This window comes from Salvia splendens, chromosome 14, assembly GCF_004379255.2.
Source record: "Salvia splendens isolate huo1 chromosome 14, SspV2, whole genome shotgun sequence".
NCBI lineage: Eukaryota > Viridiplantae > Streptophyta > Magnoliopsida > Lamiales > Lamiaceae > Salvia > Salvia splendens.
Genome location: NC_056045.1, coordinates 24425766 through 24452103, shown reverse-complemented (window position 1 = coordinate 24452103; position 26338 = coordinate 24425766). Strand labels below are relative to the sequence as shown.

General features: G+C 40.8%; 1 protein-coding gene and 2 pseudogenes across 1 annotated transcript; 1 reads left to right on the top strand and 2 right to left on the bottom strand.

The window, feature by feature from the left end:
- Positions 1–2683: 2683 nt before the first annotated feature.
- On the bottom strand, positions 2684–8761 carry LOC121763356 (exocyst complex component EXO70A1-like). Its single transcript, XM_042159358.1, has 11 exons — positions 8545–8761; positions 8347–8442; positions 7109–7314; positions 5551–5796; positions 4969–5107; positions 4654–4866; positions 3971–4176; positions 3517–3714; positions 3325–3424; positions 3009–3244; positions 2684–2936 (listed from the first exon to the last, which is right to left on the bottom strand). The coding sequence occupies exons 1-11, from the start codon at positions 8704–8706 to the stop codon at positions 2819–2821; spliced, it is 1920 nt and encodes a 639-aa protein (XP_042015292.1). The 5' UTR covers positions 8707–8761; the 3' UTR covers positions 2684–2818.
- Positions 8762–11761: 3000 nt separating this feature from the next.
- On the top strand, positions 11762–13406 carry LOC121764393 (annotated as a pseudogene).
- Positions 13407–16944: 3538 nt separating this feature from the next.
- Positions 16945–22887, bottom strand: LOC121764392 (annotated as a pseudogene).
- Positions 22888–26338: the final 3451 nt, after the last annotated feature.

Genomic DNA, 26338 nt, shown 5'->3' with positions numbered 1-26338 from the left:
CTATAAAAGCTAATTAGAAATTTAAATCAACTTGAAAAAACATGAAGGCAATTTTTATTGTCCATGAAAGCAGTGATGTGTTAATTTTTTTCAGTGGAACTCCTGGCACATATCTATCTGTATGATAAAATTATGATAACACAACCTATTACATGTTACATTTATTCGCTAGACTTGACGTAAACCTAGAGTTGACTAGATAGCAACACGTGTTTCAATTTATGTGAAACCAAAAAAGATGGAGCTTGATGTAAAGGAAGTTAGTAACGTCACGACAAAGGTCAATTAATTCAATGATACCGTTGCTGTCCAAGGGTTAAGCCACTTCTCAAGAGGCGACAAAATCTTCAGATAAGCGATTTTAGGTATCAAGGAAAAGCTTCAATACCAGAGAGCCAGACCAAAACAGTTTAATAACTAACTGTTCTGCAATTTTTAAGGAAGTTCTGTAATTACTATGCACCCGAACAAGAACAAAATTTGTAACCAGTTATGGAAGGGCAGTTATTTGCATAAATATTCCAATGAATTTCCAATCACGAAATACTAAAAATGATTTCAACTATGATAAACAGTAAACTATGAACAGAAAAATCAGGGCATTACAACAGACCTAAAAAGGGAACTGCACGTTGAGACCATACACATTGTTGTACAGGAAATCAAGCACATATTAATGATGCACATCAGTAGAAAAAGCAAAAAGCACATAAGTTCGTTCGATGATGAAAGATTTCATAGTTGCAAAAATCATACTCATATGATTCATATATTCATCACAATGAAGAAAATTCGAAGTTCAAATAAATATTCATCATAGGGAGTGAGAATGACATACATATGAACAGTGAGTAAAATAAAGGCTAGTTCGTAAAGCAAATGATAGAAGCTGAAATATAGATTATAAAGAGCCAGGCAAGACATAGAAACCAAACACTTTACGATAAAAAATGAGCAGACAACTACAAAACAACACTCAACCATCTTCGATTATCAGAGATTCTATTTCATGTAACTTAACATCTTCAGCCAAAAGCTGTCATTTATAGCATTTAGAAATGAAAACAAAGATCTATCTCAATCGCACAAAGGTGAGCTACAACAGGTTGAATGTTCCCAAGTTAAAAGAATTTATTGAACTGTAGAAGCATCATTAATGAAGTATACATGGATCAAATAAAAGCCAATGAGACCGGTAATAATAACGGTTATTTTAGGTCGTTTGCATCGATCTACTGCTTGCTCTATAGATGCATCTTACAAACATACATCAATTTCCCTTGGAGTAAAGATAAACCTGACATTCCTGATACGGATTCAAGAAGATGCCAGACTTGTTACTCGAAACAAAGCCGAAACTTACACCAGGACAGTAAGCCCTCATGTAACGAGACTTGGTCTTCCATTTCCCATTCCTAAATTTAATCACCGAGAAAATCTTAATCGTAAGCCCCAAGCTCCCGCGATCCAAGTCCTGCTTCATCGCACTGACCATGCCACCGCCGAGATCGATGCCGGAGAAGCTGAGATTAGCCTGCAAAGTCGTCTGGCCGCGCTTGGGCTGCACGATTGGCGGCTGGTGGAAATTCGAGAGGGGAACCTGCTGCGATGCGTAGAGCAGGGAGATTTCCATACGATCGTATAATGCTGTGAGGTGGTGGTTTGGATTGGTGAGGATAAAGGTGATGTTGCACTCGGCGGAGGCGGCGGAGGCGGTGAAGGCGACGGGCGACATGGAGGCGGAGGAGACGTTGAGGAGCGGGAAGCTAGGGTGGAAAATTATCCACATCAGCACGAGGAAGCTCGCGAGGAAGATGAAGCCGAGGACGCACCACTTCAAGGTGCGGCAGAAGAAGAGCATCTCGCGGCGGACGAAGGGAAGGGGCTCGGGGGCGGGATCGCGGTAGAGCTGGTGGAGGTAAACTGGCTGGAACGGCGCCGTGGCGTCTCTCGCGGCGGCGGGAGAAGAAGCCATTAGGGAATTGAGGGTTTGTGTAAGTGAGGGTTGGCGGTGGTGTGCGGAGGCGTTATAAAGAGAGGGGAGGGATAACACGTGTAGAAAAGGAGGAGAGCTTCGGCGAGAAGGCGGAGAAGGGGTTTCTCATTTTTGTCGTATTTCAGAATTTGGGCGGCTGAGTCGACTCGCGCTTCCATAGCTGACGTCGCCCGAGTTGGCTGGAATTCGCGGAAAGGGGAGAAGAGCTACCCATTTTTTGAATCATCGATTTATTGCCGCGCCATTTCTTTTCCTATTTTTTTTTATTTTGAAATTTTCCTTCTATTAGCCAAGCTATTGTATAACTTGATTTTTGGCTATTTCTTCTTTTAAGGAAAATATAGTTTATTGAAATACACTGAGACTATGGCGTACAACTCATTTGATAAGACGTTTTTCATAAAAAACCATTATTGATCTGTATATGTATACATACTAGTGCATGATATTAAGACTTGTCGGCGCATTTGTCCGGGCGAGAGTGCATTGCTACAATAATTATGAGTTTTTAGGATTTCATTTAGTCAACAATCAATGTGATTAGAGTATGTATAAATCAATCTATCACCAAACAATCGACTTATGTGCTTCATTTTTATCCTCTTGTCACATATAATTAAATACAACCAATTTATTTAGGAACTAACATATATAAACATTATAAGGAGATTAATTAAATACCACCAATTTATTTAGGAACAAGCATAAACATTATAAGGAGATTAATATCATTTCTACAGAAAAAAAAGCAATAATAAACTATACAAAAAAATTACAAGTGGAATTTGCAGCCAAATATGGTGTATCTATCTAACTATCTACCTATCGCTTGGGTTCGTTCCACGTCTTTCCTTCGAAGAACTCAGCCAGCATTCTCTCTAAATCTTCAGGTGTATATCTGATGTACTTGGTTGGATTTTTTCCGCCCTCAATCATAGACCTAAGCAACATATAAGAATTACATATTGATTTGGATCGCAAGTTGCAGTGAAGCAGAAGGGTTTCTACGTACCCAAAACGTCGGATGAAAGATCTGTAGGCAGGCAGAAGGACCTCAGCAACGGCAAGCCTCAATGACTCCCGCAGCTCGCTGTCGGGAACTGTCCATTGAGATTGCCGCTGATGGATCTCTTCAAATGAGGTGTTGAATATCTTGAACCTATCTTTCACCGTCACCCTCGAAACGCCAGCCGTGCTGTTGCTATCCACTGCCGAATGCGCCCCCTGGATCGTCAGGGTTTGCAGAATCTGCCATATTTCACAATCAGAAATATTGCTCAACAAAATAACAATCCCTCATCAAAACTATTTAGTCCATATATGTGAACCTTAGACCACGCGATTCTCTTGTACTGATTAGCGTGCTGCTGGACAACCCTTCGATGTATCTGCACCCAGTCATCGCCTAATAAATCTTTTGCCTCTGACCTGGAAATAACAACTAGATTCAAGAATCAAGTGTTTATTTTACTAATCTGAAGCCAATTAATGAAATACTCGTTGTTATAAGCATCGCGCACCTGCGTACAGATCTTACAATATAATGTATGTTGTTCATCAGAAATAGTTGAGTTAAAGCAGGATCTTTGTATTGCTTTGATTTTACTTCGAGATTTGTCTGAAGTGCCTGCATAATCTTGGTCGTTATAAATGCCAACTGTTGTTCTGAATCGCCTTCGCCAAGCTCTTTGAAGAGTTGCTGTAGGGTTGAATGATAGCTGAAAGTAGGAACATGAAATAAGAATACACTACTGTGTAACTTGTTGTCATCAAAGGCTTCACGCAGCAAACTGACATACTTTAACGGGAATAAAAGCTCAAAGCAGCCATAACAAAAATACCTTAAAAATATTAATACTCAAGTGGAATGAAATAAGCCATGAATAAAGACAATATTTAGGATTTTCTGTAATCCAAAATTTATTTCCTTATTAAAGTGTGAGCGAAAACATGAGTGCACAAGTTTTTACTTACTCGAATAGAAACTTCACATAGTTGATCACGTAGCTGGTTAAGGGATGGACTGTTCCATCAAGAACAGCAGTTTTTGTGCAATCTTTTTCAACGGCTTCCTCGAATTCAGCAAACGTCTTTTTAGCAGTCTTTGCGAGTTTTTTTGTGAGGGCTGTGAATGCTTCCCTCATTTCAGTACTGTATTTACTCCCAAATATGACCTCCATCTGTCAACAGCAGTATTCAGCTAGATTCAAAGATGGCTAGAAAGGATAATATAGCACTGGACAAACATAATTTCAGTTATATATAACACTTTTATTCAAGACAATGATAAGATATACAGTGATACTTGGCAAATGTCTCAAGGTCATCTTCTCTGAATATAGCACCAGTTATATAGATAAGACAAAAACAAGGATCATGTGGATCCGGAAAACGAACAAAATCATCAACAGTTTCTGTACATTAATATTATTGAGAAGACCATTCTCAAAAAAGTATACTCCATCCGTTACATAATAACAATCCACTATTCCCTTTTCTCTCCATTTCAAAGTCAATACTCATAGTCAGTCCACTTATTAGATTTTCATAAATTTCAAATTGCAAAGTTGTAATATCCCTACTTCAGTTTGAAATGTTAAAGTCACAGTTATATACCCAATGTCAAATAAATGGACATAGAGCTAATTTTATCATACCTCGGGCTGAAGTTCTCGCATGATATCATACATGTCCAGCAGGACAAATAGCTTTTCCGGCGATTTCTTACTCCTAGCGATAGCATCTCCAAAACTGAGAAGCGTTATCACGCCGGTCCCAGTCACTTCAGCAAAACACTGATCTTTGAGACTATCATATGTCTGAAAAATATCATCACATACTTTCTTTTCAGCAGTAAACAAAAGCTTGACCTGTTCCATGCACGATATAATTAGGTGTAGTGAGAGACGAAAATAGAAGGGGAAAGAGGCGGGAAAAAAGAATGCAGTTAATTATTGTTGGTAGCTTCTTACAGCAATTCTCATAAAATGAATCCAGTTTCCTATCTTTGCCTCTAAAACTTCCCACTGCATCTTCTGTACCTCATCTTTACCAAGTTTCTCAACGCCTAGTTTCTTCAGAGTTTGTTCTACTGCTGTGGACCTAGCTTCCCTGCATCAAATTATTGACGACAGCAACAATAGCATCAGAAGTGTGAAAAAGATAATGTAGTAAATGCACAATGACATCATGGAAGGTAGCATACCATATAATTTTAAAATACTATTAGTAGTACTTATCTCATTTGGACGAGGCGACTAGACTAAAACAGAGGGATCCCATGTTCCCCCATTCACTTGCTAATCAATAGGGTAGTAATGTATTAACATGTTTCCATCTTATGCGATTATTACATTATGATATAATTGGATCAGACCTACCGAACAGAATTAGCTCAAAATCCAATTTGCAGAAAAGTGAAATAAATGTTACCTCATTGCAAGGAATTCAAACAATGCCTTTCTCAGTTCTCACCTCAGGTAAGACTTAAAAACCCTAATAACTGACACGCCAACATCAAAATCAAAAATAAAATCATGCGTATACAATATTACCTGTATAAAATGGCAACCTGCGTTTGGTGACCGGCTTGAACCATTTGCTTTGAAATCTCCTGGAGCAAAGGTATGATTCTAGGAGGAACTAGGGTTGGAAGTTGATAGACCACTGTCTCTGCTGAACTTTTGTTATGGTGGTCCGATGGTTTCTTTCCAGCCGGTTCACCTTCACGAGGTGATCCTGATGATGGCCTCATAGAATTTGGCAGGCAGTCAAAGAGAATATCAGGTTCGATAGGTTTGCTGAAATTAGAAAGATATATAAGCAGTTTATCAACAAGTCTTTATTTTCCTACCATCATACAACTTAGATAATCGCAGTAAACAAGTCTCACTAAGGGACACGACCTCTTAAAACAAATAGTAAGATTTTCATTAACTTCAATGATAAGAAATTGAAATTTTGTAGAAAGACATAAATTCGATAACTTCCTACTCGATAAAACACAAATTGAGTATAATTTGACCAGGATGTTGTCAATAGTTGAGGCTCACATGTGGGGCAAAATCAAACTGAACTGTTATAAAGCCTGTCTGTTATCTTAATTTTTTTTAACCTGAGAAGCTAGTGCCAAGTTAGAATGCCTGACTATTATCTTAAGTTTTTTTTAACATGATAAAGTTATGGCAAGGAGATGGAATTCTAGAAACTAGCTTTTCCATAGAATTTGCATCTGATGAGAAATTAAATTCAGGAAGCATCCATATCCGTCAAAAGACCAAGTTGGATCTAACTCTAGGATTCATACTGTGTTAAACAAAGACGTGAACAAAACTTGATATTTCCTCACATATTAAAAAAATCACAGTCTTTAGTTATGTAAATAGGAAGAAGAAAAGAATATTCATTAGTCACTAGCCAAGGAACAGCTATCTTCTATATAAGTGAAATGAATGTTGCATTTACAGCTTTCGCATGGTTCTGTAACAAGCATACATAAGGCTGAATCAAATGGTATATTTCACCATCAACTCAATAACAGGTTAGCTTGGATATAAACTATAGCTTAGTACAAAATATCTCCTAGAAACAGGATAAAGATAATATAAAAGTACAAAACCAAAAATAAAAAAGAAATTTGTAACTTCACACAAAAATTTGAGCATGCAAGGGAACATCCTTTGCACAAGGGAAAAGAGAGAGGATAAGCTCCAATGATGATATAAGGTGGTTTTTATCAATGGTTACCTTTATGTGATCAGTAACCAGATTACATTTCATTTGAACACCAATTAGTCAGTAAATATACTAGCATAGAAGAAAATTGTGACTGTGCCTCCAACAAAGTCAATAGAAACCTTCTTTCAAGATCGAGGTAAATAACAATTTCACCTGAAGGTGAGTTTATTGATAGTACCCAAAGATCATATCCTGAGTATATAAAACAATTTCATAGAATAATCTTTGGGGGAAAAGATAAGTAGCAGATACATGGATAAAATGATGATGCGCAATAAACTTATATACTCCTGCCAAATTCTATGAGCTAAACACGACTCTGAAAGAAACAAATAACCAAGATAGCAATGATATGATAGTTGTGGATGAGCGAACCTGTACAAGCTGAGAAGCTGTCGAAATTCTTCCTCTAGTTTCAGGATGGCTTTTCCAAGTAAGTTGTTGGCTTGACTGACAATCCCAATGCCACTCTTAAAGTTTTTGTTTCCAGTAAAAAACTGAATGACACCCCTTAGTTGTTCCACTGCTTGAAGGTAGCTTTCTAAATCTTCGTGAGGGCCCCTTAATATTTTAGCTTCTGCCTGAAAATTAATTTTTCAATGAGACAGAAGTGAGCTCAATCTACTAACGAAGCAAAGATTCATTACGACCCTTGGCCTTTCTGATATGTTAAGAAAAGTATATCCAGGATCCTTCCTTTGTTCACCTTTAAATGACTGAACATTGTAACGGACAGTAGTATATTCATTGCATGTGTGTTAAAAATTACACATGGACTGTCTGTCGTCGAGCTCAAGCCATGGATTCTATATCACATTTGAGCTTTATAAAAACAACCAAGCTCAATTTAAAATCTGTAACATCTTAATGAGTTTCAACTAGTTTAAAATCATGAATAGGAAAAAGAAACCCTTTAGCATCTAAAACCTTCCAAATACAGTGTCAAATGCACCTTGGTTAGCTAATGCTCAAACAATATCCAGAAGCAGCTACACATTATGTTTAGATACTTCATTTTGCATCTTATCATTTTGTTTGCATAATGATTATTTTAAATCCATAAAAATATGCCAAGTTCTAAACATAAAATTACTTTGGATTACAAAACTTCAGTCAAATTCATCTTTGGTTCCATAACTATGGGGAGTAGTATTTTAGTACTGTAATCAAGGGGTCTGAAAATAAGTCCTTTGATTAATTGTTTTCCTTGAATTCACTTGTTTTACACCGGAAAAATGAAATTCGGGGGTTTCCTACTAAATAATTTCTATTTCAGGCAACATCTCGAATTAGTATTTATGCAATTCACTTGTGACACTAAATGCAATTAAACACAACTTTAGAAGATTTCGTAGAACTTTCATGTCAAGAATATATAGGAGTTAACACCACAATGCTAAGTATTTATGATCGCATCTAAAGAAGATTTTAAGTCATGAAATAAATGAGGCAAACATGTTGATAAAATTAATAACAAAATGCGTTAAACACTAAATGAAAAGATAACGAAGAAAAGAAGATATCCGAGCAAAGAGGCAAACCGGCGATTTTGTTTTCTGAAAAACATAAGTAATAAAAAGAAACACACGTAGAGTGAGAGGAGTGGAGAAGACCTCGCGTGAGCGATCGAATTGATCGAGAACAGACTCGGCAGTCTTGAGCGTCTTGTCGATGTTCTCGTGCGCCTTCCTTATGGAATGCGTTTTCAGCTAGAACCCAATAATTTGATTAGGAAATTAGGACTGGCATCATTTCTCCATACATTTCACTCCAAATACAAATAATTAAGTTTGTTAGGGAGAGAGGAGTGCCTGCGTGGGGCGCATGGCGGTCTCGAGGGCGGAGAGGCGGTGGTCGAAGGAGCCTAGAATGGTGACGACGTTGTCCGTGATCGCCTGGGTTTTCTTCATCGATTCTCGCATCAGCGCGGCGCGCTCCGTTAGGGTTTCCATCGCGACGGCGTACGCCCCCATTTTTGGTGGTACCTCCGATTCTCAGAGACTGTAATTATCGATCATGCGTTAGGGTTTTCTTCTTCACTGCCAAATGAAATGAAATTAAATCAAATCGGAGCTATGGCATTGGAAGCTTTATATAGGTTACCCTGCTATACCTATTCGATTTTATTGGGAATTGGACCTCGCCAATCTAATAGTGCAAGATATCAAATTTAACTCCCTCATTTAACTTAAACAGATATTAAGGCTATCCAAAATAGGAATAGCTCAATCATATTCTAGCCACAAACTCCTCCTGCCACATCATCAACACTAAAAATTCTCCTGCCACATCATCAAAACAAGCAAATAGCCCAGCCATAGCCTAGACATAACCTAGCCACATCACTCAAAATTATATAAAACAAATAATAAACAATCACACAAAATACGGAATTAAATTTACGACACAAATACGGGAAAATTCAATAATAATATTAAAATTTTAAAAAGTACATTAATTAAAAAAACACACTTCATTAAAATTAAAATAACATTACAACATCCTCATTAATGAGTTTGTCCCACATCGAAAGTGGAATATAAAACATTCAATGATGTCTCTATAAAAGAGAAACATCCAAGAATGAGTTTGTCCCACATCGAAGTGGAACATAAAACATTCAAGGATGTCTCTATAAAAGAGAAACATCCAAGAATGAGTTTGTCCCACATCGAAGTGGAACATAAAACATTCACGGATGTCTCTATAAAATAGAAACAACCAAGAATGAGTTTCATAAAAAAAACATTAAATAAAAAAAAATTAAAAAATCCGCTGGGCGATGCGCTCGGGGATCCAGAGCCTGCAATGGCGCCGAGCGGATCGCCCAGCGCATCGCCTAGCGCTAGGCGATTTTTTTTTCCGGAAACCGGCTCGGCGGTTACAATGGTTCGCCTAGCGGACCGCCTAGCGCCGGGCTCGGCTAGGCGGTGCGCTAGGCGCCGTTGTGGATGGCCTAAATGTCATATTTATTTTTATTATGATTTAATTCAACCATAATATATTTTTATTATGATTCATGTTCACAAAATTATAACGGGACCTGACTCCCAATATGACGGAAGCACGTTTAACTTTGGAACTCTTATCAGATGAATACAAAAGATGCCTTCTTTAAGTATAAATAGCATTTATCAAATTTGTTAAATTCTCTTCGCAATCTCATGCCAATATATCATTGGAATCCATCTTTTTGGGGTGTATTTCAGTTCTTCTCCCTCCGCTTTAGATATAGGCCGCTCATTGTCCATGCTTATGTAGCAACACTTCATACTCTTACCCTAGGTATTACAATATTATTCTTTTCAAAATTGTTTTTTTTCAGATAATATTTTAAAAAAATACTCCCTCCGCCCCTATTATGTAGTATCTGACTTTGACCCGACACAAAATTTAAAAAATATAGAGAAAAGTCAGCGAAAAGATTAGCAAAATGTGAGTCCTATCTTTATGTATTAAATATATTTGAATATTGTACTAATAAAATGTGAGTGAAGTAATCAGTTAGTGAAATATGAGTCTATTATTAAAAATAATAAAAGTGAAATAAGACAATTAATAAAGGACATTTTAAAACTGGAACACATAATGAAGGGAAGCACTGCCTCTGTCCTACAATAGGAGTCACATTTGATGTAGACATGAGTCCAGAAATGTAAAAAAAAAGTGGGTTGAATAAGTTAGTAGACTGTGAGTCCCACTTATATATATTAGTTTTATAATAAAATGTGAGTGGAATAAGTTGATGTAATGTGAGGCTTAATTACCATAAATATGAATCTAATTCTAGGATAAACCGAAATGGTAAAATATGACTCTTATTGTTGGACGAAGAAGGTAGTATAGTATTTGTCAATTTGATAAATTATTTATGCAAATCGAATTTTGATTTGTTTCCTTCCCTTATACTTTAACTAGATGTAGAAATGGTTGGACTTTACATTTTTTTTAGAATTGTAAATTTAATAACCTCAAAATGGTTTATAACACATTATGATACCATGAGGGGCATATCAATCCCTTTGGAAAGTGGAGTATTCTTTAACCATATGTGCTCAATTATTTATATATTTCCTATGCATGTTTTGGCTTTCTAGGACGGTTAAGTTAGTTGAGATCAACGTCTAATAAATAACTATTCAGAGTCAAAATTATATTGTCATAAATTTATTAGTGTTTGAATGCAAGTTATGACTCGAACCTTCTTGTAAATTATGACGAATAAAAATCAATCTAAGAAACTAACAACACTAATGTTTCTCAATAATTTTATAAGTTGTGGGAGTTTGAAATCCCCTTTAAATTTTACTCCGTATATGAGCCAGAGCTAGTGTGTCAATTGAAAATTAAAATGGACATATAAGGGCTCGTTGTAACTATTCTGGCGCACGCAATTTATAAAATTAATACATATATACAACACGCAAATTTGATCAATACTAGTAATAAATTTGAATATAGTTTCGTTTATTTTTCACTTAATACACTACTTCCCCTTCCCGCAGATATTTTAGACAAACAGACAGCAGTTAACATCAAAGAAATCGTGCCCTACTCAATATTGTATACTGTTTTTGTATTTTATTTCATAATATGTGCTTTGTGCATTCCATAATCACATAAATATGTATGATGCGTTTATATCATGGAAAATAAATTTTACAGAAAGAAATTGTTCTTTTTGAAGCTTTAACAATAACGGGCAACATTTTCCTAAAATCACAAACAAATAAATCGCAATTTAAGAAAATTAAAAAATAAATTTTCAACCCAAAAAATAAGGTTACAATTACGGGGTGGTATCTTCTACTGTATAGCAATATGAAACGCAACAAATGGAAAATTTTTGTTCTTTTCTTTTTTATACTATGTGTGAAAATATTGTAAAATTCAATTAGATTTATAAATTAAAATACTTTCAAATTATATTTATATTTTATTTTTTGTATATATACACAACAAAAAATAATTCCAACATGCATCAACCATCAAACTACACAAACAGCTTAAACTCACAAAATAAACAGCATGGACATCTTATACATCTGCCTCATCGTAACCTTTGTGCTCTCGTCCCTCCCGTTCCTCTTCGACAAGTCCAAACCGGGGGCAGGGCTGCCCCCGGGCAGGACAGGGTGGCCAGTGATTGGTGAGAGCCTGGAGTTCTTCTCCACTGGCCGGAAGGGCCACCCGGATGGCAAAGTACTCCCCCATCGTCTTCCGCACCCACCTCCTTGGCGAGCGTGTGGCCGCGGGCAACAAGTTCCTCTTCTCGAACGAGAACAAGCTGGTGCAGTCATGGTGGCCATCCTCCGTGGAAAAGATCCTCCCCTCCTCCATCCTAATTTCTTACAAGGAAGAGTCCATCAAGATGAGGAAAATGCTCCCCAACTTCCTCAAATCCGAAGCCCTCCACCGCTACATCGGGATCATGGACCACATCGCCCGCCACCACTTTGCCGAGGGCTGGGATAACAAGAAGGAGGTCGTCGTCTTCCCTCTCGCCAAGAACTACACATTCAGGGTGGCCTTCCGCCTCTTCGTCAGCATCGAGGATCCAAATCAACTCGACAAATTTGCCAAGCCGTTCAATCTACTAGCCTCTGGTGTGATCTCCATCCCCATTCATCTTCCCGGGACTCCCTTCAACAAGGGGATCAAGGCCTCCAACTTCGTCAGGAAGGAGCTCGTCGCCATCATCAAGTAGCCATCATCAAGTAGCGGAAGCTAGACCTCGCCGTCGCAGGACATCCTCTCGCACGTGCTGCTCACCAGCGACGAAACGCGGGAGCTGGACATAGCCAACAATATCCTAGCGCTGCTGATTGGGATCCACGACACCTCTAGCTCCGTCTGCACCTCCATCGTCAAGTACGTTGCCGAGCTCCCCCACATCTACGACCGTGTCTACAATGGTAAACAAAATCTTACTCCCTCCTTTCTATTATTATGGTGGCCTCGTTTTTCCATTTTGGAACATTTCACTATAGTTGCGTCGTGTTCATATATGGTACTCCCGCCAATAATTGTCACAAATTGACCCAGCTCAGATTTTAAGAGATGTACAATACTCCTTCCGTCTCAATTAAGTTGAGTCGTACTCCCTCCATCTCCATTTTTTCCATTTTGGTCCATCCGTAGTACATTTTTACCATAGATAGTAATAGCTAATAGGCCTCATGATATTTCGTCTCAATATTTTTTTTTCTTGATTTCCGTGGAATTACAGAGCAAGTGAAGATGGCAAGATCCAAAGCAGCCGTGGAGCTGCTGACTTGCGAGGATCTTCAGAAGATGAAGTACACGTGGAATGTGGTGTGCGAGGTGCTGAGGTTGGCAACGCCGCTGCAGGGGGCGTTCCGGGAAGCCATCGCGGATTTGACTTACAATGGCTTCTCGATTCCGAAAGGGTGGAAGCTGTACTGGAGCACGAACTCGACGCACAAGAACCCGGAGTTCTTTGCAGAGCCGACGAGATTCGACCCATCGCGGTTCGAGGGGTCGGGGCCGGCTCCGTACATGTTCGTGGCTGGAGATACTGGTATTCATGCACCATCTGGTCACCAGGTTTAAAATGGAGATGGTCTTTCCTGACGAGAAGATTGTCATGGACCCCATGCCTGTTCCTACTAAGGGCCTCCCTGTTCGTCTCTTCCCCCGCACTTCAGGGTAATATAGAGTATATTATGATGACCACTATGTAGTGTAAAATTTCATGTTCATATACAAACACTAATAAACATGTTGGCTTGTTCAAGTTCTTTGCTATAAAAAAGTAACAAATAAATCTGGATGGGTTTTGGGCGTGTAGGGTCCACATATATGCCATCCATATCAAGGTGTTCAATGTTGCAAATATAGCTATTTAAGTAATCAATTTTGTATTTTATATAATATGTTTATAGGGGTCTAAAAATCATTGTGACCAAAATATCCACACTAAGACGTCTGATTTTGGGGAGAAACAAATTTGGGAGGGATAAAATTGTCAATTCATTTTCATTTCTTGGTGTGGACTTTAATGCAGCTCCATTTACCACCAAATGACTAAGAATTGATTTATGCACATATCATAGAGGAACAGTGCGGGCTTAGAATTCTAACTAAGGCTCTCCACATTAGAGACATGGAACTTGAACACTAGAATTGGGGCAGAATTGAACCCATATCTGGGTATAACATAAAACTTGAACAAGTCTATTATACATTAATTATACTGCAATTGCTTTCAATAAAGATTTGGTGTAGTGAAATTATAAGGGCATCCGCAGTGGTGCGGATGTCCCGGCGGAATTTCCCGCGGAATTCCCACTGCCACGTCATAAGGACTTCCCACTGCCCTGCCACATCATACGAAATTCCCTTTGCACAGTGGCAGAATTCCCCTGCGGAATTCCCGATGGAATTCCCACATAAAAAAAATTCACAAATTCACAAATTAACCAATTTCCGGAAGTAAAGAATTTACGGAATTAAAATTTCGACGCGAATACGAAGAAAACGAACACACGTTATTTAAAAAAACATACTTCATTAAAAAATACATAATTAATTTTAAAAAAAGTACATTATTTTTAAAATAAAAACCGGCTCCTCACTCCTCAGATTCCTCGCCGCCGGTTCCCTCGCCGTCCCCGCCGCCGCTCCTCTCGCTGTCACCGCCGCCGCCACCCTCGCCGTCGCTATCCGTCATCGCGTCGAACCCCAAGTCGCAGCGCATACTGTTGAGGAGGGGTCTAAGCTTCCGCTTGTAGTGGGGGTCGGTCGCCGAGCGCCATTCCTGCATCGCACGTAACAAGGCGTAGTGTGCGGCGATGCAGGCATAGGAGGGGTTCTCGGGATCCGGCTCGTTCTGGGTGGGTGCTGCTGATTGGACCTTGGCGGAGGCGGATCCGCTGGGACTTCCCCTCGACAAACGCGCCGCGACCCTTTGCCCAATCGGGAGACGGCGGCGGGCGGAGGATGTGGGAGTGGGGAACTCTGAATCAGCGGGGGGGAGTTAGTGGAACCAACACTACTGCTGTAATCTCCGGATGCGCTGATCCTCGTCCGCTTCGGCCAGCCGGATTCCACACCCGCACTGAACTTGGACGAATCCTGCACCGCGAGATACACATCCCAATATTTGAATTCCCCGAAGCCCTTTTCGGAGTCGGGGAACTGCTGGTGAGACAGCAACTTTACATCCTCGGCGGACATGCCGCTGGTTGCCGAGCGGAGGTTATTTGTGTAAATGCCGGCAAATCGGCTGAGCGGCTTCTTCAACCGATCCCACTGTTTCTGGCATTGCTCGGAGTTGTGGGGCTTCCCCGCCGCTGGTTTGAACTGGAGGTAGCTCTGGCTAATGCGCCACCACAACCGGTCGATGTGCTGGTTCGCCCCGACGTATGGATCCTCAACCACACTGATCCCCGCCTTCGCTAGCGCGACGCACTTGTCCGAGCTCCAGATAGTCCGCTTGGTCCCGCTGGATCCCTCCTCCACGTCAGCAGCGTACGTTGGGACGCCCCGTCCCCTGCCCCTCCCTCGCCCTGGCCTCCCCCTCCTCTCTGTCGCCGGCGGAGTCTCACGGATCGGAAAAAAGGCCCAACTCATCGAACGAGAATGTGTCGACGCCAGCGAACTGAGTGTCGAGAGGAGGACTCACCGGGTTGTCCGTCGATAGTAAGTCCATAAAGGGCCGGTAGACGTTGTCCACCGGCGATTGGGGGACATGCGGCCTACTCCCCCCCGAAGCGCCAGGTGATCCATGTATCATCCCGGGCATCATCATCTGGGGTATCATCCCATACCACTGTGGGTACATGTTGTAATACCCCGGCATCATGCCCTATGGCATTTGAGATTGGGGTAGCATCCCCGGAATTTGGGACATCGACTGGGAAAATTGCGTACTCCTGCCGATGGGAAAATGCGGCACCGGTGAATCGCTCGAGGCAGGAGAAGAATCGCTATCGTGGTGCTCCATTGATGATTCGAAAGAAAGTTATTTAGAGAGAAAGAGATACTCGTTAAAACAAGTGGTGTGAATGAAATGAAGTTCAACAGGATGTATTTATAGAAAATAAAAAAAAATTAATGCAAAGGCCAGGATTCCGTGCGGAATTCCGTGACAGTCAACGCAATGGCAGACGTCAGGACGGAATTCCGCACGAAATTCTGCGGAAGGCCGCGGACCTGCGACGTCCTTTTCCGAATTCCGTATCCACGCGTGTGTGGCCTAATGGCAGACGTCCGCCACAGAATTCCGCCACGTCCATGGGAATTCCGTGTCGAAGTCCGCCATTGCGGATGCTCTAATTCCATTTATGATGAAATCTCACCAACGGGATGATGTGTCACTTGATTACGTGGCAGTTTTAACTAATATAGTTATATTTAGATCCTCAACTTTATTACCTTTGACATTGATTGAATCTTGACTCTTGATAGTTGATAGTCGGGTGTTTTTGTGCTTTATTCATTTCTTCTAGTCGATATACTTCCTCCATTTTATTTTGAAATAGTTGAGACACTTCTTTTCGTCATATAATTTAAAAGAAAAATATTTATTATGTTAAATGGAGGGAGAGGAAAGTAAAAGAGAATAAAAAAATAAAAAATAATAAAATAAAAAGTGAATAAAGTAGAGAGAATGAGGTAGAAAAAGAAAGGTAAGTTAGCTATATTATGAAGAAACTTTTCAAAATGAAAAATGACTTACTACAGTGGAATAGTGGGAATACTAGTTTGATAATGCATGCTTAATTGTACTATGTGGTACCGTTTGCTTTGAATGAGATGTGTATGCGATTAATAAAAAATAATTCAAACTAATCAACTGTTCACTTTTATAAATTATTTAATTAATGTGTACGTCTTTGATCAATTAATCTATCCATCACTCAAACAAACACCTCCCTTGTACTGTTGAACACTAAAACTCCAGACTATATTTGATGTTGGAAAAGAAAAGGTTATACGCCATTATGAGGTTAATCGAATTCAAGCTATTAATTGTGAAAGAAAATCTGACCTGATGAAATATTTAAAAACTAAGGAAGAGAAGAAACGAACCAATAAGCCCAAATATATAATCATAATGTTCTCTCCCATTCTCTATGGTACACAATTTCGCAATATGTTTAAATTTTTTACATTAATTATGGGCACTTATTATATACAGATCACCACCGTCACATTTACATCAACGACCGCCTGATGAGTGATGACTAAGTAGTAGCACTCTTCTTCTCCGGCGAGTCCGTGGAGGAGTCCGCCTGAATATCAACCCCCACATGATCACCGTCATCTTCGACGGGGCTAACGATTCCACGGTGAAAAATCTGCGCCGGCGCCGGCGTCTGTCCGCCGGCCGACTTCGGATTCTTGAAACCCGCTTTTCTCGAAAGTTCACAAACTGAGAGCACAATTTATTCGACGCTGCTAATGATGTCGATGAGCACGGACGCGGTGACGAGTAGCGGCACCATCTCCTGCAAATCCGGCTTCGGCGGCAAATATGATAAGTAGAAAAGAAAACATATAAAAAAAAGAAATAAATTAAGAGTAATTTTCATTACACTTCAAATTTTAATGGAATTATGAAAATAGAAAGACAAGACAATTTTTTAGATAATTCTAATAAAAAAACGCTGATGTACTGACCAACGATTCTACTGTCGCCTTTGAATCAAGGACGCTTTTAAAGCCAGTGAGAAACGATTTCTCGACCTGAATCATTGCTACTTTCATCACCACCACATATTAAAAGCTCACTTCCAAATCCTATAAACAAATAAATAAATTTTAAAAAGCTAAAAATATGAGCCATTTTCTCCTGCTTTAATTAAATTGTTTATAAGAAAAAAAGACAGAAAATAGCTTGTAAGAAATCAGCAAGCTTTTCAATATTTTTAGCAACCAAAAACTGCAAATCTGGACCAGCCCAAACGGGGCAAATGAATATGGATACGATCATACAAGTCGCCCCGCCAATGAGAACGGTGGATAGCCTCTGACGGGCCAGCACCACTATCTGCCCGGCCCGGTAACCCGACAGCGCCACCATGGTGAAAGTCATTATGAATATCAACACCCCGTAATCGTACCTCCTATTAACGTTCGGATAAAACCGCATAAATGTAGAAACCGCAGCTGCATTTGCATTACACATAAATAAAATCACATTACTCAGTTGTATTTAGTGATCTTTTTTAATTGTGTCTTTAAGTTGTGTATTAATTTACCTTTCCTTTTAGAATCCCCAATTGGTTAAAAAAAAAAGTTATAAGTCATTACTACTATTTTTCTACTAGCTATAAAATTTGTACCTAATGAGAAAACCATGAGTCCAACCACAATAGGCTCGCCTGTGACGCCGCAAACACTAGCCAAATGATGGGTTCCCAGACCTAAAGCGCCGGCAAACAGAGTTGCGAAGCCTCTGTTTATACTTTTTGATAGGGTTCCACCTATAATAATATTACGCATCATATTAATTGAGAATTTTAAATACTAGTACTCCCTCTTCCCTCTGTTCCAAAGTAATTGAGACATTTTTTTAGGCACAAGATTTAAGAAATTGATATGTTAAATGTTAAAGTATAGAAAAAAAGTATGAGAAATAATAAAGTATTGGAGTGAAAGAAAAAGTAAATTATGAGTGAGAACAAAGAGATTTTCAATAAAGAAAAAGACTCTTAACTATCCTGAAAAGGGAATAAGAGTCTACTACATTGGGACAGAGGGAGTATGATATACTTACCGACAGTGAACTCAAAGACAAAGACAACAGTTAAGATTGCCCACATTCCGGCCTCTCTGATGCCATTGTAGAGGGGTCGGATGTAGTAGAGGAGGGAGCTTAATGTCAAAGCCAATCCGAGTTTGGTGCAGTGTGTGATCCTTCTTGGATCATCCTCTCCAATTTTCTTTATTTTCTTGATGAATTGTGTAACGTTTGAGTAGAGTTTTGAGGTGGTGAAAGATTTCTCTTGAGTTGGTGAGTTCATCTCCATGATACAAAATGTGGTTCTGAGATGGAGAGAAGCTCAAGACTCAAGGGATATGATACACTGCTGAATTGTTGGTTGCCAACTTATATAGAGATGATAATATGTTTTTGTGTGAGAGATGGAGTGATATATAGAAAAACAGTGGCAATAATTTAGATCATAATCATGATCTGATTCCCCTGCTTACTAGACAAGTTAAGAGCATCAGCAGTGGCGCGGAGCTCCCGGCGGAATTCCCCACGAAATTCCCAAAAACACCTCCTGCCACGTCATACGGACTTCGCACTGCATTGCCACGTCATACGGACTTCCCTCTGCACAATGACGGAATTCCCTGCGGAATTCCCGACGGACTTCCCACAATAAAAAAAAATCACAAATTCACAAATTAAACAATTTCCGGAATTAAACAATTAACGGAATTAAAATTTCAACACAAATAGGGAAAAAAATCCATTAAAAAAAGAAAAGTACATTTCACCAAATAAAAAAATACATTTCAATAATTTAAAACTACATCAACGACGACCCATCCGCTGCCATACTTCTTCAATAATATCGTTCTGGAGTCGAACATGGGCTTGTTTTTGGCGCATGTCGCTAAATGCACGGACTCGATCGACTTCGTCATGGGGTATCCCCATGCTACATTGCTAGTGGCCACTCCGTGGCTTGGACCCGCAGCATCAGCATCATCATTGGCCCAATCAGTCAGTGCTGGACCTTCATCTTCGACAATCATGTTGTGCATGATAATAAATGTGTACATGATGTCGGCGATGCTGTCAACGTACCACACCCGTGTTGGACCCTTCACTGCCGCCCATCGAGCCTGGAGCACACCAAATGCCCGCTCAACATCCTTGCGGGCTGCCTACTGGCGACCCGCAAAATATATCTTCTTTTCATCTGCTGGGCATCTGATCGTCTTCACAAAGACGGGCCACATAGAGTATATCTCATCGGCCAAATAATAGCCATGTTGTGTTAGTTGCCATTGGCGACGAAGTTGACGGTCTGACCGACGCCCATGCACTGGTCGTTGAAAAGGGGCGACGACTGGAGGACGTTGATGTCGTTGTTCGACCCGACTACTCCAAAATAGGCATGTCAAATCCACAACCGGTAGTCAGCTACCGCCTCAAGGATCATCGTGGGATTCTTGACCTTGAAACCAGTAGTGTACATCCCTTTCCAGGCAGCGGGGCAGTTCTTCCATTCCCAGTGCATACAATCTATGCTGCCTAACATCCCCGAAAACCCGTGTTGATTTCCGTGCATATCTAGCAAAGCATGACAATCTTCGGGGGTAGGCTTCCGAAGATACCTATCCCCGAATATCTCCCTAACGCCCTGACAAAAATACTTCAGGCACTCTCAGGCAGTCGTCTCGCCGATGTGGAGGTACTCGTCAAACATATCGGCCGCGCCTCCGTATGCCAGCTGCCTGATTGCGGCAGTGCACTTCTGAATCGGCGTGTGACCGGGTTTACCAGCCGTATCCTCTCGCACCCTGAAATACCCGTATCGACGCTCCAAAGCGCCCACGATACGCAGAAAGAGCGGACGATGCATCCTAAACCGTCGCCGGAATAGGTTCTCCCCAAACTGTGGCTCCCGTGGAAAGTAATCCGCGTACAACCTATGGTGGGCAGCGAGGTGGTCTCGGGGTACTATAGTGCGACGATGGATGGGTCGAGGCACCGCCGGCGCCGAGGCCGCTTGTTCATCCCTCTCCGCGGCCTCCCGCACACGTGCATGAATCAGTCGCATCATGTGTTCATAACGCCCATCACCACCACTACCACTACCACTACCTGCCATTACGGATATATAAAAGAAATTTAGAGAGAGAGAAACTTGTTAATACAAGTGATGTGAATGAAATGAAGTTCAACGGGATGTATTTATAGAAATTAAAAAAATATATTTAATTCAATAAACGGGAATTCCGCGCGGACGTCCGTGGGAGTCAACGCAATGGCGGACGTCCGCACGAAATTCCCCGCAGAATTCCGCGGAACTGCGAATTCCTCGACGGAATTCAGTATCAGTGCATGCCACGCACAATGGCGGACGTCCGCCATGGAATTCCCGCACGCCGGTGGGAATTCCGCAGTGACATCCGCCACTACTGATGCTCTAAAAGCGTTTTCATATCTATATTCCATTTCGTATTCTATTTAAGGTTTCTAAGTATAATTTCAAGTGGACTGATGCAGTTCTAGCTAGAGTAAATGTATTGAAAAATTAATTTCATATAGTAAAATAAACTGAAAAATAAATATGAGTTCAACATAAATGATGGGAGCTGGGCTAATGCTAATATTTTTATGTTTGGACCTAGTTATGATGACAGAAATAATAACTATACGTTGCACAAACAGTCAAACATCAATTGTGACGGACACAAAGTGGTAGGAAAATTTTCCTTCTTTTATCATCAATTTTGTTGAAATTAATCAAAATTGCCTTTAGCTCTTACTAAGATAAGGCTCAAGGCACATTGTTATAGGTTGAATGGTTAGTAGGAACTGGAATTAGAGAATGAAAGAAAAATGGTTGTAAAAGATTGATTTAAAAAGAAAAGGAGAGTAAATGATCAAATGAAATAGACAGTAAAGAATGTCTAAAATTAAATGGCTTTAATGAGCATAACTGCATAATTTCAAGTTAGTTAATATATTGTAGTATACTAGTTTTAAAATGGCTTAAATGGAGTATAAAATATACTATTATTTTTATTGTGTATATAAGTATATATTTTACCAAAAGAATATTGGCTTAATAATGTTTATGGGAGTATTATTCCTTCTATTATTTAAACAATAAAAGTACTTGACTTTGAATTCTTCGACTAGAGCTGTTAGGGCATCATTAACTCATTCCCATTTCAGGCCCTAAGTCTCCACACGTCATCATTCCTCTATAGTTGCGGCCCAGGCCCTAACTGCTCTAACCCTGCAGGCCCCAACCCGGGCCGCAACTAATAAATGACATTATTCACAATTTCAACATATTTTACTCGTAAATGCAATACGTTGAACAATTCAAACCGAAAAAATAAATTGTTCATTCGAAAAAATAAATTACAAATCCTAGAAAAAAAATACAAATCCTAGAAAAAAATTTAAAAAGTCCTAGAAAAAAAAATTACGAATCCTAGAAAAACTACTTCTTCATTTGGGCGCGAAGGTAGGCGATCATCTCACGGTGCAACTCGAGATCGAACTCTGACATGGTCGAGGTATCCCTCGATGTCAACTCCGTCAGCTGGCTCATCCGCCATGTAATACTCATCTCCGACAAAGAGTCGGACATCTTATCCAGAGACTGATTGATCGGCGGTGGCGCCATAGCGGAGTTGCTCGCAGTTGCCTTCCCCTTTGCTTTCCTCTTTGCCGCCTTTGTTCCCATCGGGCGGCTGTGAACGCTAGGAGATGAGACGAAGACGTCGTCGTCCGTCACGTTGAGGTCGATCGCCGGACCTCATTCGCTCGAAGAGTAGTTTCCGGAGGCGGAAACTTTGGTTATCTTCGCCGCCCCGGTTGCCGTCGGTTCGGCACCACTGGTGTACTTCGGGCTCTTCTCGACGAGCTTCCAAATGTAGAAGTACTTGAAGTGCTTCTTCCCGTCAGCGAAGAACGCCTCTTTCGCCTTCTCGACGAGGTCCGCCTCACTGTGCCCGCTCAGCCACATCCGGACTACGTTGGCCCACTTTCCATTCCACTTGCTCATATCCGCCTGGACCCGACTCCAATGCTTGCGCAGCTTCACGTAGCTACGTTCGAACGACCCTTTAGGACGCCCAGCGTTATACTTCTCAGCAATCCGCTCCCAGAACACCTTGTCAGACTGCTGGTTGCCGATGATAGGATCCTCGGCGACGTCGACGTAGTTCCTGGCAAGCCACATTGTCTCTTGCGGACTGTACTTCTTCAGCCCGTCATCCTCGCCGGCCTTGCCCTTGCCCCGCCCTTGAACGGGCTCCATCTCACTGATCTCGAACTCATCGATGTTGACCGACGATATTACGTCGATGTTGCTACCGACTCTCGGACTAGGCGTCGGCTGTGATGGTGGTGATGCCGGCATGTACCAATTGTTCGCGTTGACGAACTCGTCCATCTGACGTTCATCGCTGTTAAACCAATCCATTGACGCCGAAAGAAAGGGAATAAAAGAGGATTGAAATGGATAATGTGCGTAAGAATGGTGCACCCTAGTTCCGTATTTATAGAGACGAAATCGAAAAAAAATTAGGGACTTGCGGCTCGGAGAGCGTGCAACGCCGGGCCTGGACTCGCGTGTTGCGGCCCGTCCCCGATTTACCCCGGTCAGTCCGGACCCCGGAAGCGTCACCGGGCCGCAAATGCGGTCGTGGGACCGGCCTGGGCCGGAACTTCCGTCCCTCCAACGCTTAGGAAGGGCCGGGACTCGCATTTTGCGGGCCGACCCAAATAAATTCAAATCAAGTCCAAATGTCCTTAACAATTTTAAAAGAGTGTTGGGTAATCAAATTCCCTTATATATATATATATATATATATATATATATAGCCCAACTCCACAAATAATTGTTGAGCCAATTCATTCATTTTGCAAGCCCAAATTTTTCCTCTCTCTTTCTCCTGCGCCAACTTCTCCATCCATGGGGACTCTCCAGCTGCAAGTCACCTTCCACCCTCCATCTTCCACAATTCAATTCTGCAAAATCAAAGGTCACACAAATTTAATTCTAGGATTCATTTATCTCCTCTCCTACCGTTTCACTTCAACATTCTTTTGTTCAACAAATACAGAGAGAGCCGAGAGAGATACAGTGGAAGGAACTGCTGCCATTTTGTTTTCCCATACGTTTCACAGTCAAATTCATAGCAACGAAGGTATAAATCCATTTCCTTTTATCGATGTTATTCATATCATGTTCATCATACATCACTCTCACTCATAATTTCCTTCAACAATCAAACTCCAACAAGCGAATGCCCATCACTGTGTAATCGAAGCTAAAAACGAAAAGAAACATAATTGAATGAGAACTTATCTTTCGGGGTTGTGCGGGGTTGTTCGGGTTGGGTTCGGGACGTTTCGGGACTGCGCAGTGGCTGTTCGGAGTTGCTCGGGGCGGCGCGGTGTCGTTTCGGAGGCTGCCGAGCAGTGAGTGGAGGAGCAACAACGGTGAGGCGCCTGCCCGGCGTTGCTGTTCGGCTGATCGGTACAGCAGCAGCTCTTCTGGCGACGATGGCAGCAGCCTGACTCCACAGTGGCGGCGAATCGCTGCAGAAGACTGACCCGGTGACGGCTGGGAGACAGCAGCGGCATCGCGTCTTCTTGGCGAGATAGCAGCGGCATCGTGACGTCGACGGTGGAACGACGACGGGGCAGCCGGCGACGCAGAGGAATCGTCAATTTTTCGCCGAGGAAGGGAGGGAGAAGAAGCTGCTGTACAGTTTTCTAATTTGGGGATCCATTATGAATTAGGAATTTGAAATGGGATTGGGTTGTGTTTTGAGAAGAAGAAATGTATTGGGGGAAAGGAATTGACCGATGGAAGTGGATGAGATGTTTTGGGTTTTTTTTTTCTTTTTCTTTAAATTGGGCCTTGTTGATTGATTAAGGAGAAATAAGGTTTGGGATTTATTTTAATGTGGGCTATTTCTTTTGAGCTCACTAATAATTTAAATGGGAGATATAAGGTGGGGAAATAATTAAGGCTTGGGCCTTCTAATTAAATCTTTGGGCCGATAATTTAATCGTGAATAATGATTTAATTAAATCCCGGAATAATTTGAAGCACGAATAATACTACCCAAGTGCGAAGTAAAAGTATTTACGAGGAGAAATAATTGCGATGAATTAAGTATGCGTTTAAATAATTTTAGGAAATTTATTTTCGACGTCCCGGAGAAGACGAAGAGCCAACGGAGGAAAGAACGAGCGTAAGCGGCCGACCGGCGTCGCACGCGACGCCTTGGGCGGCCGCCGAATAATCGAAAATGCACGAAAACCGAGAAAACGAATTAAAAGATTTTAATTAGAGTGCATGCATTCTAAAATGTCTTCGTTACCGAGATTGATGTGAACTTTATGTATTTACTGAAAAGGTGGTTCGCACGCACGCTAAAGTCGGAACGAGGAACTTTTTACGGAAATCCTAAGCTTTCGAGGTGGGCTTTATTACTTAAATTCTTTTATTTTGAAATGATATGTTTATGGTGAAATAAGGGTGGTTTAAAATAGTATGTCATGCCGTATTTTATGTTTTGAATTGCATATCTGATTGTCTACTGGGATAATATCCTACTAGACTCTTATAGTTAACGAATTCGGGTCTGACTAGGGAGTGAGTCCCTACTCAGACTAGTGCACTGATAGGGATCGTGACCCGTCCCCTAGGTCGGCCGGTCCAGTGATCGAGTTTGTGGCCACATTCTCGTTTCACATGATAGCTCAGATATGGTACATGATGGGGGATGATGATTGTCAGCGCTGACACTTTTAAAGGAATGATTTTGGTGTCTCTCGTTTTTTTTAAAGTAAAATCTGAGTTTCACTCTATGATGGCTTGACATAACTTAAATGATAAATGTATTTCGGGCATGAGTTCACTGAGTGCATCAAGTACTCAGTCCCTGCATATGTTTTCCCTGTGTGCAGGTTGAGCGTGGACGGAGGACGGAGGATGTTGAGCATTGGACAGAGACAGTATTCAATAAATGATCTGGTTGCTATTGTGTCTTCATACATAGTAGTAGCTAACTCTCAAATGCTTCCGCTATGCCAAGTTATAAGAATTTCCTTGATTTCCTTGGAATTGTCAAACCATGTCATTCACGTTATGTACCTTCGGGATTTGAAACTTTAATTGATAAATGTAAATTTCATCTTTTGATCGATATGTCGTACTCCTTTTGATTGTTCCCCCTTCTTCCCCGCTTCTCAAATCCCCCATTAGTCACGATTCCCCGCGCTTCCTATCCTTAGAAAGTGTGGTCGTGACAAAATCAATCTTTTTTATTTATGCTCATTTTAAAGCAATTTTAATCAATCGCCAAATGTTCCAGCTTTAGTTCCAAAGGTGGGTTCGGAACATTTGTAGTTAAACCAAAAAAATAAATAAATTAACATACTCGTACAATTTATTGCAATTTTCTTTTTAAATGCATTAAAAAAACGCTAGATAGTGACGGAAAGTAGTGACGGCGGCTGCTAGCTCAACAACTAGTGACGAAAAAAGCGTCAGTCACGAAATAGTGACAGATTATTCAGTCACTGGAGCGAAGCAACCATCTATATTTTCCGTCATTTGGTGGATTAATAGCTTTAGTGACAGAAAAATCCGTCACTAATACTCCATCCGTCCCAATTTACTTGAGTCATATTCCATTTTGGGTTGTCCCAAGATACTTGAGTCATTTCTCTTTTTGGCTAAAAACAAAATATCTAATCACACTTACTTTATTCTTTCTTTTACTTTACCCTCTCTCATCTATCTTACTTTACTCTCTTTTCTACTTTATTTAACTCACTAAATATAACTTTCTTAAATCTCATGCCGAAAAGAAACGCCTCAAGTAATGTGGGACGGAGGGAGTATTTTTTATTGA